The sequence below is a fragment of the Poromitra crassiceps genome (assembly GCF_964638095.1).
Source record: "Poromitra crassiceps genome assembly, chromosome: 11".
Classification (NCBI taxonomy): Eukaryota; Metazoa; Chordata; class Actinopteri; order Beryciformes; family Melamphaidae; genus Poromitra; species Poromitra crassiceps.
The window spans coordinates 35,575,686-35,593,976 of record NC_139643.1 but is presented as its reverse complement, the minus strand read 5'-3'; the positions used below and the strand labels follow the sequence as shown (position 1 = coordinate 35,593,976).

The 18,291-nt window shown below is 42.2% G+C and overlaps 1 protein-coding gene across 1 annotated transcript; it reads right to left on the bottom strand.

Moving 5' to 3' along the window:
• Window positions 1-9,694: 9,694 nt before the first annotated feature.
• Window positions 9,695-16,757, bottom strand: LOC310784652 (uncharacterized protein). The gene is made up of 3 exons (XM_083645670.1): window positions 16,281-16,757; window positions 14,899-14,981; window positions 9,695-12,753 (listed from the first exon to the last, which is right to left on the bottom strand). The coding sequence occupies exon 3, from the start codon at window positions 12,751-12,753 to the stop codon at window positions 10,564-10,566; it is 2,190 nt and encodes a 729-aa protein (XP_083501796.1). The 5' UTR covers window positions 14,899-14,981; window positions 16,281-16,757; the 3' UTR covers window positions 9,695-10,563.
• Window positions 16,758-18,291: the final 1,534 nt, after the last annotated feature.

The window sequence follows — 18,291 nt, the reverse complement described above, 5'->3', positions numbered from 1 at the left end:
TCAGTGTGATGTAGTGGTATAAGGGGTCTTCTATACAGTGTTCAGATGTCAAATATGATCTGAAAACTACAGGGAAGTCTGGAAATTTTGAGTCTGGAAAAGTATTGAATTTTGTTTAACACTTTACAATAACGTACACAAATAATGTAGTAGTTACTAGTAAACTAATCATTAACTAATAGTTAATTGATGATGGAGAGAAGTCTCCCCTCAGGAAACCTGGGTTACATCATAACCATCCGTTCATCTCTATGCAATCTAAATCCCATAGAGATAGGCACAGTGCTTATCTCTATACCATCTATATCCCATAGAGATAAACACTGTTATTCTATAAGGTGTGGCCCACTGACTTAAAGATGGATGCAGTCTGATTATTTAAACAATCTTTGAGCAACAGTTGTACCAAAACTTTGTGACTTTGTGTTTGTGTATTGTTGTGGAGGACCTTGATGGTATGCAAACACGTGGAAAAATGGCCATGGATTCTCTTGCCATTCGCCTACATGAAACAATGTAAGATAAATCAAGGTCCAAATGATTGCAGTAGCTTTGCATTTAGGAACTGAGAATCATGCAGTCATTGAGATTGTTTTAGACTAGGGTTCCAACCCCGAGCGCGGCCTCACCCGCAGCTCGGCTGCTGCTGCGTGGCCTCGGCTGCTCTATTGGCATGTGCAGCACACAATTTGCCCAACTTCACAACACTGATGACATCACTCACATATGACATCACTGATGATGTCATGGACATTATGACATCATCAGTGACATCACAATTGCCAGAGTGCCAATCACTGATGATGTCATAGACATTGTGACATCATCAGTGACATCATTACTGACCAAAATCATCACAAATCTCACAATGTGGGACCAAAAACGTGACCAAAATCGCAGACAGACAGACAGACGCTACTTTGTCAATTTTATGTAAGATTACTTCAGTCAACAGCCAATCAGAAACAATTCTTCAACAACAGACAGGTAGGTCTGTGGGTTTGTCTGTGTTCTGCAGTGTTGGGCAAGTTACTTTCAAAATGTAATATACTAGGTATTACTAGTTACTTTCATTTGAAAGTAATAAGTTACTTTACATTACTGTCTGTGTAGAGTAACTCATTACTTAAGTTATTACACTACTTTTGCATTACTTTCACCAAAACAACAGCAGCAGCAGAATGACATCGCCGTCCTGGAACCATCCCAAAAAATAATTTGGTAACACTTTACAATAACGTACACAAATACTGTAGTAGTTACTAGTAAACTAATCATTAACTAATAGTTAATGAGTAGCTAAGGAATAATTTGTCATTAGTCAATCACTAGTTAATCATAGTTAATGAGTAGGTAGTCATTAGTTAATGATTAGTATCTAAGGTCCTGAGTAGAGTAGTTAATCAATACTTAATGATTACTAAATGTCAGCTTGTGAATATAGTAGTTAATCATTAGTTACTGATTAGTCGGTCAGTTCCATGCGTAGAGTAGTTAATCGTTCGTTAATGATTAATAAATGTCAATGCGTGAATATATTAGTTAAGGTCACATTGTGAGTATAGTAGTTAATCATTAGTTCATGATTAGTTGTTAGTTCCTTAGTAGAGTAATTACTCATTAGTTAATGGTTAGTCAATCGTCAGTTTGTGAGTATATAGTTAATTTTGTTAGTTACTCATTACTTAATTATTACCTGTCCATTAGTTACTCTTTTTGTGTACCCTATTGTAAAGTGGTGCATCATACTCAGTAGTTTATGAATACTGAATCATTACTTAATTATTATCTGTCTATTAGTCTTTTTGTGTACCCTATTGTAAAGTGGTGCATCATACTCAGTAGTTTGAGTACTGTATTTTGCAAACACTGTATTTTATACTGTATTTATTTAGTGGATGTCCACATCTCACCACGGACATTAAATATTTATACATCCATACCACCCTCCCTTGCATGTAAGACATCTCTTATATTACCACATTCCTACAGTGTTTCCACTACTAGGGGTGCCAAGACGCATTGAAGGACGAGGTATGCTAAACGCATTACTGATCAAGTAGCCTATTTATTGCCCCAGAAACATCTGTCTTCCTGTGTTGCAGGGACCCAGATAATGTTTTGAACCTAATTGTATCAGTCACCATTTAATCGACACACTGCACAGAAACACACAGTTAAGACTCAAAGTGGGTCTCAGCAATGTGATAGTAATTCTGAAGATGCAACTGTTCCAAAAACGTATTTTTGCATTTGTCAACTTGATAAAGGAAATGTTGGGATCAGTGGTGTGGACACATGGACCAGCCCTGTGGATCATCGAGCTGTGACGGGACTGAGTCCAGCATTTACAAGATCCACTCATGGTCACAGAAATTGGTCCTTTCAAATGAGAAATGATCTAACTACATTCAAGGTTTGTGAAAAGCTGTAAACATGTGTTGTTAGTACACTTGTATGATAGTGTGACATTCCGTTTCCCATGTCCATTCAGGTCTTTGTCTTTGTCTTTATTTAAGATCCCCATTAGCTACAGCAGAGCTGCAGCTATTCTTCCTGGGGTCAAACAACTTGCATAGTTTCAATATATCAAACAACTTGCATAGTTTCAAGATATCACATACAAAATTTACATTCTGTATAAAAAAAAATACATTCTGTACAAACGGTACAATTTCGGATATTACATACATACATACATACTGTACCTTTCAAGATATTGCATACATCAGAATGACCTACATACCATTACAGATGTGTAGAATATACATAAAACTACATCACATATTATGTATACCTATATATATATACCATTACCATATCTTATATATATATTTATACATATAACTATTACCATCACCATATATATATATTAGTTATGTACATGCTTCAATATGCTCTATATATATATACACACATACATACACATACACATACATAGCATTATCACAGTAGTAAGTGCTGTTTTACCAAGAATTTAAAATGTTTTTTGCTTTTCTTTTGTGTAATATGTGTGGGAAGGGTGTTCCATTCCTGCATACCTCTAAACATGACAGTTCTTTTCATCGCATTAGTTCTAACTACTGGAAGTGTAAAACCTCCTGCAGTAGCATGTCTAGTTGAGTATGTGTGCCTCTTATGACTTAGAGATACATACAGAGATAAGGGGTCTTTAGTGTCAAGAATATTCCACATAAACATAAGAAGTGAGTAGAGTAGTCTATTTTTTACAAATGACCAAGCCAAGCAGCTGTGCATGGCTGACACATTTGTTTTATGATCACAACGAAGTGCAATCCTAGCTGCTTTATTTTGTACCATCTGCAGTCTCCTTAGCTTGTTCATTGCAGCATTAGACAATAATCAAGATACGACAAAATGATAGCTTGAATAACCTGCTTGAGAATCACAGGCGACAGAAATTTTGCACATCTTTTAACAACAAAAATCCCATTACCCATTTTAACTACAAGTTTATCAATGTGTTTTGACCAAGATAATTTATTATCTAATATAGCAAGTCCCCAGAGATATGATCTACTCATTCTAATGATGGAAGGTCCTTATTACCAGTCTTTAAAGTGTATTTTTCAGCCTTACAAATGTTTTTAGTCTCATGGAATTTGAGTGCCGCTGAACTACACAGTTAAGACTCAAAGTGGGTCTGATCAATGTCATAGTTACTGGGGAGGGCTACTGTTCCAATAACTGTTACTTTTACAATTGTAATCTTCAAACAGGAAGTGCTGTGAATCTGCGGAACAGCCCTATGGATCATCATTCCCAGAGGAGACAGAGTCCCACGTCTCCGCCATACACACAAGGCCACAGAAGTAGGTCATCTCACCTTAAAAAAAGTGTATTTTTGTGATTTACAAATGTTTTCAGGCTCATTGAAATTGAGTGTCACTGAACTACACAGTTAAGACTCAAAGTGAGTCTGATCAATGTGATAGTTACTAGGGAGGGCTACTGTTTCAATAATTTTTTACTTTTTGAATTGTAATCTTCAAACAGGAAGTGCTGTGGATGCACAGAACAGCCCTATGGATCATCGTTCCCAGAGGAGACAGAGTCCAACATCTAAGCCGTACACACAAGGCCAAAGGTCCTCAAAGCACCTCAAAGTCTCGTGAGTGGACATTGAGATTGGGCCATGCACTGAATAGAGAGCCAAAGTCAAGCCCCCTTCCTGTTTAGGCATGTTTTGGTCTGAGTGAAATCTTCTATGGTCTCACCTGATTCTAAATGTAGCTGAATCGTTTGGTTTGACCAAGTAAAACTATTTTACTAAATGTCTATGGAAAAAACAATGGCGGATGAAATCCCTTGGTTCGTATGCCCAAAGGGGGCATGACTTTGAGTCTCTAAAACATAAGATTCAGCAAAAAGTTAGGTATAATTATCGGATTGCTCATATGTCATATGTGTGATTGGCCCTCTACCGCAGCAGCTGCCACAACCCATACAGTCTGTGGTGGTGAAATCGAGCGTGGTGTATGTGATGGAGTTAAGTTTATTTCATATGGACATCACAGAGTATTGGAGATGTAATAATATATACATGTATGCACAACAACCAGATACACAGTGTTAAGTGTTTATTTAGTGTTTATTTCTATTTGTTCATTTCACCAGCTGGTTGATTTTCACTCCTGATTGCCTGATTGGCTGTGTGAGTGGGTTCCAGGTGTGTTGTGTGAGTGCTTGATGAGATTGGGTCAGGTGCCAGCGGGTGATTGGTCGGTGTTGGGGAGGCCCAGCCTTTAAAAGAGAGCAATCAGCAGACACAGGTGCGTTCAGGGAAGTATCCCATCCTCCTCTACTCCAAACCAGCCACATTTCTGTTGCTGCAGGAGCAGGCTGCCGTTTAAGGTAAGATGCTGTTTTTTGGTTTTCTATTTTCTTCTTTAGGTAAGCTTTCAATTGGCTACATGCACAACTTCTTTACTTCCTGAAATTAGTACAGCTTCTTTATTTCCTGTCCTACACTATTGGATGAACTGATTAATCAGGTGTGCCTGATCATTGTTGTGACTGCAGCACACCTGACATTAATCAGTTCAATAGTGATGACAGGAAATAAAGAAGCTGTACTAATTTCAGGAAGTAGTGGAGTTGTGCATGTAGCCCATTCCTAGTGAGTATTTTTGGCACAGGCCTACTCTGAAGCCAACCCTCCAACTCAAGCAGCTCAGCTTCATCGTTATTTAGAACTCAGATCTGAATTCTGAGTTCTAAATAAGATGAAGCTGAGATGCTTGAGTTGGAGCGTTAGCTTTACTAACTAGGAAGTTAAAGCCTACCTAAGGAGGAAAACTGGAAGAAGACAGCATCTTAACTTAAACAGAAATGGCCGCCTTCTCCTAAAGCTCCAACATAAATGGGCTGGTTGGGGAGGAGAAGAGGATGGGATATGGCTTCTAGCCCACCCCTCGTGGGGGGGGTGGGGGTCCTTTGCACGGAGGGGCCCTGCTGTCGCAATGTGATGTAACTATTGCACGCACCTTCATTTCATTGCCCCATCATATATGAAAACACACATTTACACAAGAATAATACACCTCGAAAGGCTCTGAGATTGAATGTTTATTTCTATTTGTTAATTTCACCAGCTGGTTGATTTCCCCTCCCTGATTGGTTCGATAATAACAGGTAGTTTTCTATCAATCCAATTCTTCTGAAATGCTACATATTCTGAAATTTTCTGGGTGACAGCCTGTACTATCATCTGAACTATAATTATTTTGTAATAACAGGCAGTTTCCTTGAACTATCCATTTGAATGTTCAGAAAACAGTGAAAAGAAAAAAAACTAGGCTTTTACTTTAAAATTGTACATCAACTCTCATAGCATGCAATTGTAATTATAATATGTAGAAATTAGAACATTTCATTAGTATAGAGTTGTTCTGGGAGTGCGCTTTTATTTTTAAATTAGTTCTCGCACGCTTTTACAGTAATGCCTAGTATATACACGCACCACAAAACAAGTGGGGGCTAGAATGACAGTGCTTTCCGAGGTGAGGGCTGGCTTGACTGCAGTATTTAGAAGATGTAGTGTGTAATATGTCGGGTTCGGGCATATTGCACAGTGAAGCCTGCCAGGTGCATCTATCAGATGTATGATTGCACTATACTCACAAACTCACATTTAGGCTACTAATCATTAACCATCTATTCAGGAATTGACAGACTAATCAGTAACTAATGATTAACTAATATATTAACCAACTGACATTTAGTAATAATTAAGTAATGATTAACTACTCTACTCAGGAACTTATATACTAATAATTAACTAATGACTACCTACTCATTAACTATGATTAACTAGTGATTGACTAATGACAAATTATTCATTAGCTACTCATGAACTATTAGTTAATGATTAGTTTACTAGTAACTACTACATTATTTGTGTACGTTATTGTAAAGTGTTACAGAATTTTGAAATGGAAAATGACTGGCCTGTGTTACTTTTTAGAGAGGAAACTGTGTCTGGATCTCAGTAACTTGACTGAAAGGGCCAAGGGCACCTTGAGCAGCTGAAAGTCTTACATGAGATTGCAGCAGTCGTCTCGGGCCTGTTCCTGGGCTGTTGCAGTGAGCTGTCTTGACAATATTTTCCTATTCAAGCGATATGCCTGCTGTCATCCTACACACACTGGCACTGGCATCTGCAGTGGTAAATATAGACACAGGCCTGGATTTGGCTAGCCTTAGTCTTGTGTCTATCCCACACAATGAAGGATGAAAAAACTGCACTTGGCCCCAAGATTTCTCTCTTTCTTTCTATCGATTTCTCTCGCATTCTCTCACATGCACCTGAAACAAAATGGGAGGAGAAGCCGATTTCTCCAGTAAAAAACATTGTTCTTCTAAAATACCCACGGAGAGAGAGAGAGAGATGGCATGTAGAGAAGCAGGTTGCTGCCTGTCATGAAGAAGACTGGGTCAGAATCATCCTAGAGGGAACCTTCTCTGAAGGGCAAGGTGAATGGAGTGAGACAGCCACCATGGACTACTCTTTGACTAATAACTGTGTGATGCTTTATTGATCCCTGTAGAATAGAGAAACTCTTCACACAGCAGGCCTGGAGTTGGCACAGGTGTGTGTGTGTGTGTGTGTGTGTGTGTGTGTGTGTGTGTGTGTGTGTGTGTGTGTGTGTGTGTGTGTGTGTGTGTGTGTGTGTGTGTGTGTGTGTGTCTGTCTTCAGCATGCCTGAGGTTGGCACAGGAGTGTGTGTGTCTTCAGCAGGCCTGGAGTTGGCACAGGAGTGTGTGTGTGTCTTCAGCAGAGCGGATGCATGCCAACATGACTCCTGGCCCCAGGTCCCATCCAGTTGAAGGACAGTCTCTCTGCCCACCAGGCCACCTGTCAGGTGAGCAGCCTGACAGGTTTTCATTAGCAGTGCAGGTGATACAGAAGATGTATTCACAGATATTCCCTGCGCTCTTCACGTCACCACCAGCCATGTTTCATTTCCCTCACACACAGAACGCTATATTCTCCGGGATCAAATCAAAGCCCGACACAAACACAAGCACCAGAACATACGGTGGCTTTCGGAAAACAGCGACAATTAGAGGAAGAAACCTCATGATCCAAATACAGACACAGGAGGCAAAGTTCAGCCCATTTGTTGTCACTCAACAGTCTCTTCTGCGACTTCTCTCCCCTCCAGCAGCAGTGGTGCTGCTAGTCTTCAAAGCCGTCCCAAGTGGGCCGTGGTTCTGGTTTAGAACAAAGCACCTGTCCATTTTACAACATCAAAAGACATCCAAATTCACCAAAACTAGTTCCTGAGGAATATCGAGGAGAACAAAGGACTTGCTGAAACTGCTGTTCTTTCAAATAGAAGTGTGGGTGTGCGCGTGTGTGTTTGGGAGGGAAGGGATACCTATATAAGATAAAGCAAAAGTGAGACCATGGAGAGGAAGACAGACATGAAAGAGAAAGCAAGGCGCTGAGGGGGTTAACTGTATTTGTAAAACGAGAAAAATATGACAGATGACTTTGGGACTATATTATATTTTGTTTTGTTGTTGCCTCCATGACAGGTACGTTTACTGGCACACAGTCAAGAACAATGTGACAGAAAAGATGCAAAAAAAAAACTGTAGGCATTGTAAAAATAAGGACAATCTCGTCTTTTAGGCTATTAGTTAGGAGACAAGTTCTGGCATGACTATTTCCCCAGCACATTCTGATACAAAGTTCAGAAGAGTTTTTGATACCTGTCTATAAACTCTTATTTAAACAACAAATACATTTCTTTACATCTTAGAATCTTACAAATTGTTCACTCTTTAGAAGAATCCCAGCAAGCGTGAGTGTGTGTGAAAATTGACTACACGTGTTTACCAACCATGCATCTCTTCCAAGCTACTGGAAACGCATCAGCCCTGATGTTCCTGTAGAACATCTGTACCAGCAGAGCAGACTGACTTCAGCTGCCTCTGTGAGAATCCTCTCAATCAATCAGTGCGCCACCCTGAGAAGATAAGACTTTCAGATTCACCATGGAGATTGCAACTGTTTGGCCAGACATGGAAATCAATTTCAGAGTTTATATCCATTTGTCTAAATCACAGTTTCCCGCTCTGCCAGGACGATCTTTGTCTGGGTCAATGCAGTCATTTCGCTCTGCTAATCCTGGCCGAGGGCCCAGGACCTCCAGCAGAAACAAAAATGAAACCAAATGCTCACGATATGCCATAATACCTACCTGGGACTTATGTAGTCATTTTCCTTATGTCATAAAAACAAGACTCTAACCTTTATCCATCACTGCCACTGGTCCTTTGAGATTTTAGCCTGACATGTTCATCGATAAAGTACTGTTCTATTCAAACCCATCAGCTGGGGTTGTGTGTTCCACATTGACGAGGAAGTTGCTGCAACCAGCAGGAGGCAGTCTGCGACACACTAACTGAAGATTGTTTGCCCTGGAGTCAGGTGAAGAACAAAGGATCTGTGCTTCCAGTCGTCAATAACATCACAGTGTAGACACACAACTCCTCTCTCTGGCCTCTGCCAAGCCTGAAGAGAACAAATGTCCCAGTAATGACAAAACCACAAGCTGTGAAAACAAGTCCATACAAATGACAAGCAGGAAAGCAGAAAAGACCTCATAGCCTTTGTTATAGATCTTCCCTAAGCTCCCATTTTGGCACGAGCAGATTTGTGATTTACTCGAGTGGGACGACATTTTGTCAATATAACGACCTTAGGGAACGACTGAACTATGGCTGCCTGTTCAATTATAAGACAAGAGAAATACAGAGAACCGTGGGTTTTTTCTTCCTTTTTTGTGTTGGTCTCACACGTCCCTTCAACTTCAATAGATATTGATGTTGTTGTATTGAATATTCATCATGTTAATATGGGATTAGCCACTGGACAAAATCAACAGTAAGTAAATCGACTGTTGGTCCAGAGCTACATTTATTATTTTATTTATATATTATTTTTCCTTAAGCCTCCCTAAGTGACTGGGAGGTATGACCATAAATAAAATTGTATTATAGTGTATTCACACCAAAGGTAGGTATAGTATTGTAGAAAATAAACAGCAAAGGCTGACCTTTTCCAACCAACCGCAAACTGATGTTTATAACGAACAGCAGTTGCACCCGGAAGTATAGACAATCTGTATGTTTACAAAGATGCTGATTGTTTTTTTGCGACCAAATGTTTATTAAGATGAAGACACAGAGTACAATCAAAAGCACGTCATGATACAGCTCCACATCATTGCTCAACATCAACTGGAAACCAAGTGATAAAATAAAACAATGTGGTTTAAACCAAATGCAAACATCCTCAAGAAACCAAATGCAAGAAAACTAAAGAGCAAGACAATAGAGCATTGGTTCCTAAACTGTGCAAGTCCAATACAAATCCAGTGTATTGGAGGTACAATGAAAACAAACAAAAGTTAGAAATTCAGTTGGTTCACTTCAATTCAGTTCTCAATCTGTTCAGAGTAAACCCTCTTCCCCAAAAAAACAATAAAAGATCTCTCCAAAAAGAAAATTAACCCAACATGTCGACTTTTCAGCTGGAGCTCAGTCAAACTTTATTTAACATTAGTTTTCAGTGTGAATTAGAAAATGGTATCGGGGGCCGGAAGTTGAGTATCAGGGCACTACTCTACCAGTGGTTCTCAATTCTTTTCACATGAGGGAGCCCTAAACTGACAAAGATTAGACCACCATTTGATAGGATTTTGTCCCACGGTCAACCATGATAAGATTGATGCTTTTAGATGTTTTATTACAGAAAGTGTATAAAACCCATGGCCAAAATAGTCATTGTGTAACTTATGAATGGAATTATAGCTCAAATAAATTACCTCCCTTTTGGCTGGGAACCCCCTGGAGGTCCCCGGACCCCCACTTGAGAACCACTGCTCTATACAAAGGGGGAATGGGGAAGGGGGGGTAAAGAAAAGAAGCACCACACCCCCCACCCGCACCCCAGACACATCTACACACACCTACACCAGGGACGACTGCCGCCGTCCACCGGCAGAAGATCCAGGGTTAAACCTGAAGTTACCTCGCAAAGGCTGTGTGGACTCTCATGTGTTTACACAAGTTTCTTGTCGCAGTAAACGTTTTACCGCAAACAGTACAACTGCATGTTTTCTCCCCTGTGTGGACTCTCATGTGTATAATTAAGCTTCCTTTCTGAGTAAAACGTTTACCACAATCACTGCAACTAAATGCTTTCTCAACTGTATGGAGTTTCATGTGGTTCTCCAAATGAACCTCACCACTTAATATGTTACCACAGACTGAACACTTCAATGGGTTCCCCTTTGAATGGACTCTCATGTGTGTCTTCAAGTGTCCCTTCAGATGAAAACTTCTACCACAGTCTTTACAACTAAATTCATCATCACTGTCTTCAGTCTCAGATTCAGTCTTGACAACACTAGTTAGTGGTAAGTGACTAGCTGGATCTAAGTTCCTGGCTGGTTCTGATGCTCCACAGTCCTCTCCATCAGCTTCTGTTTTAATCGGTTCAGTTGAGCTGCTGGCAACTGTGTGGTGTCTCATTCTCATATGTATAGTCAAGCTTCCTTTCTGAGTAAAATATTTACCACAAACACTGCAACTAAAGGGTTTCTCAACTGTATGGAGTATCATGTGGTGCTGCAAATGAATCTCACTAGGAAATATGTTACCACAGACTGAACACTTCAATGGGTTCCCCTCTGCGTGGGCTCTCATGTGTGCCTTCAAGTGTCCATTCTGATTAAAAATTCGACCACAGACTGAGCAATCAAATGTTTGTAAGTTCCTGGCAGGTTCGGATACTCTACAGTCCTCTCCATCAGCTTCTGTTTTCATGATGATATCCAGCCCATGAAGCTGCTCTCCCTCCTGACTGATCCAGAGTTCCTCCTGTTCCTCTTTAATGTGTGGAGGCTCTGGGTCCTGGTTAAGCTGCCCCCCCTCCTGACTGATCCAGAGTTCCTCCTGTTCCTCTTTAATGTGTGGGAGCTCTGGGTCCTCCTGAAGGTGCTCTCCCTCCTGTTCCTCTTTAATCTGTGGGGGCTCTGGGTCCTTCTGGTCCAGACTGGAGCTCCACTCCTGGTCCCGCCCAGATAGCATGATCTGAGACCAGTCAATGTGCCTCGGGTCCAGAGGGTAGAGGCCACACTTCCTGAACCCAGCCACCACCAGTCTCTCATCCACAAGCCTCTGGTATGAGTCTCTAAGGACCCTTGAAAACTCTTTCTTTGAAACCACAAAATCACAAATCGCAGCCAACAGCTCTTCTGCAACCTGAGCGAAATCTGCCTTCAAGGGTCCAAAGAAACTCACATCCAGAGGCTGCAGGAAGTGAGGTGTGTGTGGTGGCAGGCACAAGAGGATAACCTCCTCCCTCTGTGCCACCCGGACCAGCTCTGGACTCAGCTCTGGACTCAGATGTCGGTCCATAATGAGCAGCAGCGGGCGCTCCTTGGCGGCATACTTCAGGAAATGCCCAACAAACCACCCCTTAAACAGGTCCCTCTCCAGGTTCCCCGTCTCGGACTTCCCATAGAGGGCGTTGGGGACCCCTTGCTGGTTAAGTTTATAGGGGCCCCGTGGATATCCCCCCTTGTAGATGATGAAAGGGGGGACATCCTCCCCAGCTGCATTGAGGCAGGCCAGCACGGTGATGTTGTCCTGGTCCTGGTCCTGTCTAGATTCCAGCTCAAAATCTGTCTCAGCGCAGTTGTACATCTGACAGGGTTTCTCCCTCAACCCGTGCTCCTCCAAGGTAGAAGTGAGGAGCAGGAAGTACTCCTCGATGGGCCCGCCCTTTGCACAGGATGATGAGGTGTGGCGTCCGGGCAGTGAGGCGAGGTGTTCTTTCTGCCGCTCCCTGAAGTTGTTGAACCACGTCTGGCCGAGCGCCGTCTTCTGCTGTTTCGGGTGGCGCTTGTTGTAGATGGCCAGAGCGTGGGCCAGGATCTGAGGCTTTGTCTGTGGAAAGCCATGACTGGCAGAGTACAAACAGAAGTCCACCAGGTCACTCTCATCTGCAGGGCTAAGAAATCGCACCCGACTACGGAGACAGTCAGAGACCACCTCTCCAACGACTCGCTCATTCAGAGTAGACCTCGGGATGCCAAACCGCCTGGCTGCCTGACTGTATGTGAGCCTGCGTGTTGCCACCTCCTGCATGGCTTGGTCCATGGCGTCCTGGGTCCAGAGCTTCGTCTTCCTCATATTCCGCTTGCTTGGCATCTGTAAATCGATGACATTTTTTTCAGTCAGAAATAAACTCATAATTAATTGTCTAATACTATTGCTACTATACTACAGGCACATTTCGTGCCTTGAATAAGGGTGAAAAAAATCTATAAAACGTGATAATTCCCATATCACTATTCATAATTAAGATTCTTAATGACATATTTGACATATTAGGAAGCGCTCGATTCCTAGGGTGGAGACTCTGGAGATCATGCGCCACTTGTCCTCTTCTCTCTAATTATACTCCCACCACTTATACCCTCAGCAAGAAAGGATTGACATCATCACTGATGACATCAAAATCGTGACTGAGCCACACCGGCACCCAGCTAGCCAATTTCAGGGTTCATACACATTTTGACCAATGATTTTCCATTACTTTTCCATGATTTTAAACCAAATCTCTATGACCAAACATTTTCTCTGCGTATACATAAAAAAGTGAGTAATGAGTATGACATTCTAAATTTAAAATGTCACTACAGATTACAATCATTGAAAAACTAACATGGTCAGTTTGTACTCTAACAGGCAACGTACACCAGATACGTTACGGCTGCGTTGCGGATCAGGAAAAACTGATGGATCGACTCTCGCCCATGTTAATTGATGGGCGATACATGCGGTACGGGAAAAATTACGCACCTGTTCTATTTTTGTCAGATCCCGCATACGTCTGACAGTGTTTCCCATACATAAAGGAATTTGTGGCGGGCCGCCACAATAATATTTTGACCGCCACAATAAGATGTTTAATAATCAAGGTCTCTAACACTTGTTTCATGAAAACAGCTAGCTAGATTGGTAATGTTTCATCTGTCATATTGCTTTTCCTTTTCTCTCTCTTGCTACAGTAGATTACGGTATCGAGTAGGGATGAAACAAAAATACCACGGTTTCATGGTATTGCGGTATCGTGGACCTTTATGTGTTATTGTAAAATCTGGCAAAAATATATTTTTTGCCATTTTATTTATTTCATTTTAATTATTTTTTATTTTATGTCAAACTAAAACACATCATAATAATATCAAATAAATGCTTATCTTTTGTCAAATCGGATAGACCCTGGACACAAATGATTGAGACCATTTACACCTGATAACATGCGTTTTCTGTGATCAGATCACAATCGATTGACTTGACTTCTTGATGATCAGTGATCACAGCTACCGATTGCTCATGCAGTCGGGGGAGGGGCCGTGTAACGGCACTTTCTTTCAGGGGCAAACAGCTGGGGGAGGAGGCATGTCCACGGCTGGGAGTTGAAGCGTAAACAACAAACCCTAACCCGCTGTCGTAATGTTACATTGTGTTTCTTTTAAAAGCACATTTTAAACTCTGTGTAAATGATGTCATGAAAATATGTATTAAACAAATTTCCGTGACTTTTCCAAAACTTTGGGGATTATCTCCACCCTCCCCAGACTATTCCATGACCTGGAAATTGTATTTCAAGTTTCCATGATTTTCCACGTTTTTCCATGACCATACGGACGCTGCAATTCTAACTAAGATTAGCCTTAAACCAAAGCTGCATTACAATTTCTAGATCCACCTTTGCTTTTAACATCCTGATGCTCCTGTACAAAATAAATCTCTCACTCACACACACACACATGCGCGCACACACACACACACACACAAACCGTATCTAACGTTCTGACTTTCTTTTCCTGTGGTTCTCTGTTGGGCTGTTCATGTATTTCTGCTAAATGAATTGACATAGAATGCTAATGAGGTGGACTAATAATGTTGTAATATTGAAAAGAGATATAGGGATCTCATTTTTAAAACTTTTTGCTAACAGATTTTCTTGGTCTTTTTTCAGACACACAAAAGCCATTTCTCTGTGTGTTCGCCAGGGCTGCTCACCTGTTGCATTACATTACATACATCATTCGGCAGACGCTTTTATCCAAAGCAATTTACAATAACACATTTTTGTCAACAAACAGAGAAATCAACTATGCAACACAATGTATGACAGCTACAACTTCTGAAGGAATAGTGGACCCCTTGACAGAGGAAGCGGGTCTATAACTTCTATGAGGACAGACAAAGAGCATTGGGAAAGACTGTATGATGTGTTTTATGATAGACGGAAATTGAAAAACGTTCGAGCTCAGAACTCACCTGTCTGGAAGAGGCAGAGTTGAGAATGTCAAACTCCTAATCTTGTCTGCAGAAGGGAGAATCACCCCAAGTGGAAATTGTCACTGTGTGTGTGTGTGTGTGGGGGGGGGGGGGGGTGTGACACAAGACACAAGTTATTGTAATTTTTCATTCATTTTTACTTTTTGTGTCTACTGTCATATCAGAAAAATGGCTGCTTTTGAGACATGATTATTTGTCCTTCCCGCAGTGGAAACTTTTTTCTATTTCTGCCACCCTACGGATTGCCTCATTCAGTATCCTATATTTTCTTTGTTTAGAGCCTAAGCAGTGTATTCATATGAGGGGGCAGGATCTCACCATTATACTAGATGTCATAAATGACATCATCAGTGATGTCATAAATCCCAATGTGACATCAGTGTCATAAACCACTGATGACATCAGTCCCACTGATGACATCATCAGTGATGCCATAGGAGTGATAGGAGAGGGGAGAGAGACTGAGGGAGACACGCGCCAATAGGGCAGGCAAGGCCACAGCTTGACGAGCTGCAGGACGAGCCCACGCAGAGGGGGCGAGCCTAGGAATCGAGCGCGTGTAGCGTGTGAGATGCTAGTACTGGGAAACAGACGTATATTAGTAGCACACATCTGTAACTATTCGTTGCCCAAGCGCGCCCTCATCAAAGGCGGTTTCCTGAGGTATTTGGACATTATCGTGCACATACAGTAATATTAAATTTTACATTCGTATGGTCTGATGTCACACGAGCAAGGGGGCAGCTCGTGAGGCAGAACTGGGGGTCACTCGCCATTCAAAACCATGAGCGCAGATGTGAATGTTGTAAATAAACAAGACAAGTACGTGGTCTGAGCTTCGGTTTTGAGCCTGAATATTAGAAAAGACCCCACTGATTCATAACAGGTCTAAAGTCATGTTATAGCAGTCGGGCGCACTTAGTGCTAAGAAAGAAAACAGTAAAACGGACAGGTTTTTGGATTGAGTTTGGCATCAGTGGACGTAACCCATAAGAGAGCAAGCCTCATATCCCCCGCGTTGCGTAGCAACAACACCGGACCAGACCAGAGTGACCTTAGTATATCTGCTCCAATCTGCTAGTAGTTCCCAGCGAAGTGGACTGCACATGGTATTCAGCCATGGTTGGATACCCTGTGCAGTCTACTTCGAATGGTAACTATTAGCAAATCGGAACGCAGCACCGACCATTCGAATTCCCGTGAAAAGGCCGGAAGGTAACGCTACGTCACTCCTCCCTCAAATCGGACTGTCCGGGTTTGGGCGTAGTAACTAACCTACGTTATTTCACATTACTTTTATTTTGTAACTAAAAGTTACAAATAAAACCTAATGTGAAATATACAATTTAAATGTCACCAACCTGTTCTGTGTAGCAGCACTTTAGGATTTGTCGAGTAGCTTTTGTTGTCGGTCGATCGAGAGGCTGAGGCCTCGTACTCTCATCTTTCAAACAGTCAAAACATATCTTCAGTAGCCGCAGTTAACGCTAGTCGCTCTCAGCTTCAGACTTTTGACTACAGTAACGCCACTATCTTTAGTTAATGAGTCAAAACACATGCAACCGGTTCGATATCAAACAGACTCTTTAGCTAGCTAGCGTTGTGTTGCTAACGCTAGCTTCGTCCCTGTCTGTCTGTTAACAGCTAGCTAGCTATGCTAACTTAAAGCTTTGTAGGCTACTAACGCTAGGAGAAGAGTTTGACTGAGGTAAGAGTGAAGGGTGCAAGCTCCATTCAGATACAGTCAGATATCCGTGCACACACAGTCTTCTGCTGCTTCATTATACATGTCAACTAGACTTTAGACACAAAACAACAGAAAAAACCTCACGAACCTGCTTTACATACACAGACCGCCATCTTGCATGACGTCACTTCTTCTTCTTTTATATTTAATGGCGGTTGGCATCCAAACAAATGTTGCATTACCGCCAACTACTGGATTCAAACTGAATTGAATTGAACTACAACACACACACGCACACGCACACACACACACACACACACACACACACACACACACACACACACACACACACACACACGCGCACACACACACACACAGTTTTCTTTACATGATTGTTGTTTTTATGTGTAAGCCCATTTTCATTTACCAACACAGTATTTCTAAATATGGGCTCTTCAAAGTATCACTGGATATTATGTTGCATTCAGGTGTTTTTGGTACAATTTTGACATTTTACGTTTGTTTATTTGGGGAGAAAAACATGAGCTGGTGTGCTCTCTGACACACGGCATATCTACGTGAAGCTCAAAGGTCAACTTGTCATCAATTATAGCGCTGAGGCACAACATTGACAGCCTGGGCATTAATAAAGACAGGGGAGATGACAGGGATTCTTCCTAAAGTCGATTTGCATCTATTTTGTCTTAGATACATTGATGTCAAGAAGGGCGACTTATACCAGTCAAGTCAAGTTTATTTGTATAGCCCTAATTCACAAGCATGTCTCAGAGGACTTCACAGACAATACTGTCTAGCTAAATCTAGCTGACACAACAATAGCAATTACAGTAGTAATAATGACAACATGATTGAACAATCATATGATAGAGAGAGACAGAAAGAGAAAGAGAGGGAGAAAGGGGGGTGGAAATGTGGGGGAGGAGAGCACAGGGAAAGGGGGGGTGGGGAGGGAACAGGGAAGGGAGAGCGGGGGATGTTTGGGGAGGAGGGAGCAGGGACAGGGAGGAGGTGGGGAGGGAGCAGGGAAGGGAGAGCGGAGGGATGTTGGGGGAGGAGGGAGCAGGGACAGGGAGGAGGTGGGGAGGGAGCAGGGACAGGGAGGAGGTGGGGAGGGAGCAGGGACAGGGAGGAGGTGGGGAGGGAGCAGGGAGGGACAGGGAGGAGGTGGGGAGGGAGCAGGGACAGGGAGGAGGTGGGGAGGGAGCAGGGACCAGTCAATGAAGTCTTTCACTACAGGGCCATGATCAGGGTCATCATCAGAAGGCACACATGAGGGAATCACCCGTGAACTTAATAATAATGATGCTTCGTATAATGACTTTGTCACAAATTAGTATTATCCACCATTTCTAGCTGCCATGATGCCTTACGTGAAATATGGGTGCTTCTTCCGGTGTAATCCGGTAATCTCTCTACAACCCTCCTATCCCTAGCTACGGCCCCTTTTCCATAGCCCCATCCCCTTACAAGGCCACGCCTCATCCCACCACCCAGATACACCTAGCCACTCCTACCCACCCCTCGAATTCCGACTCTCTACGATCTTCCTATCCCTATAGCTACAGCCCCTTTTAACTAACCCCGCCCCCTCTCTTGACACGACCCGGTTCGAATCCACTCCAAAATGTAATGGGTTCTGTTATTCCGTAGTCCATGCTACAGCC

Coding starts and splice junctions, on each gene's coding strand:
- LOC310784652 (XM_083645670.1), bottom strand. CDS start 12,753: ATGCCAAGCAAGCGGAATATGAGGAAGACGAAGCTCTGGACCCAGGAC.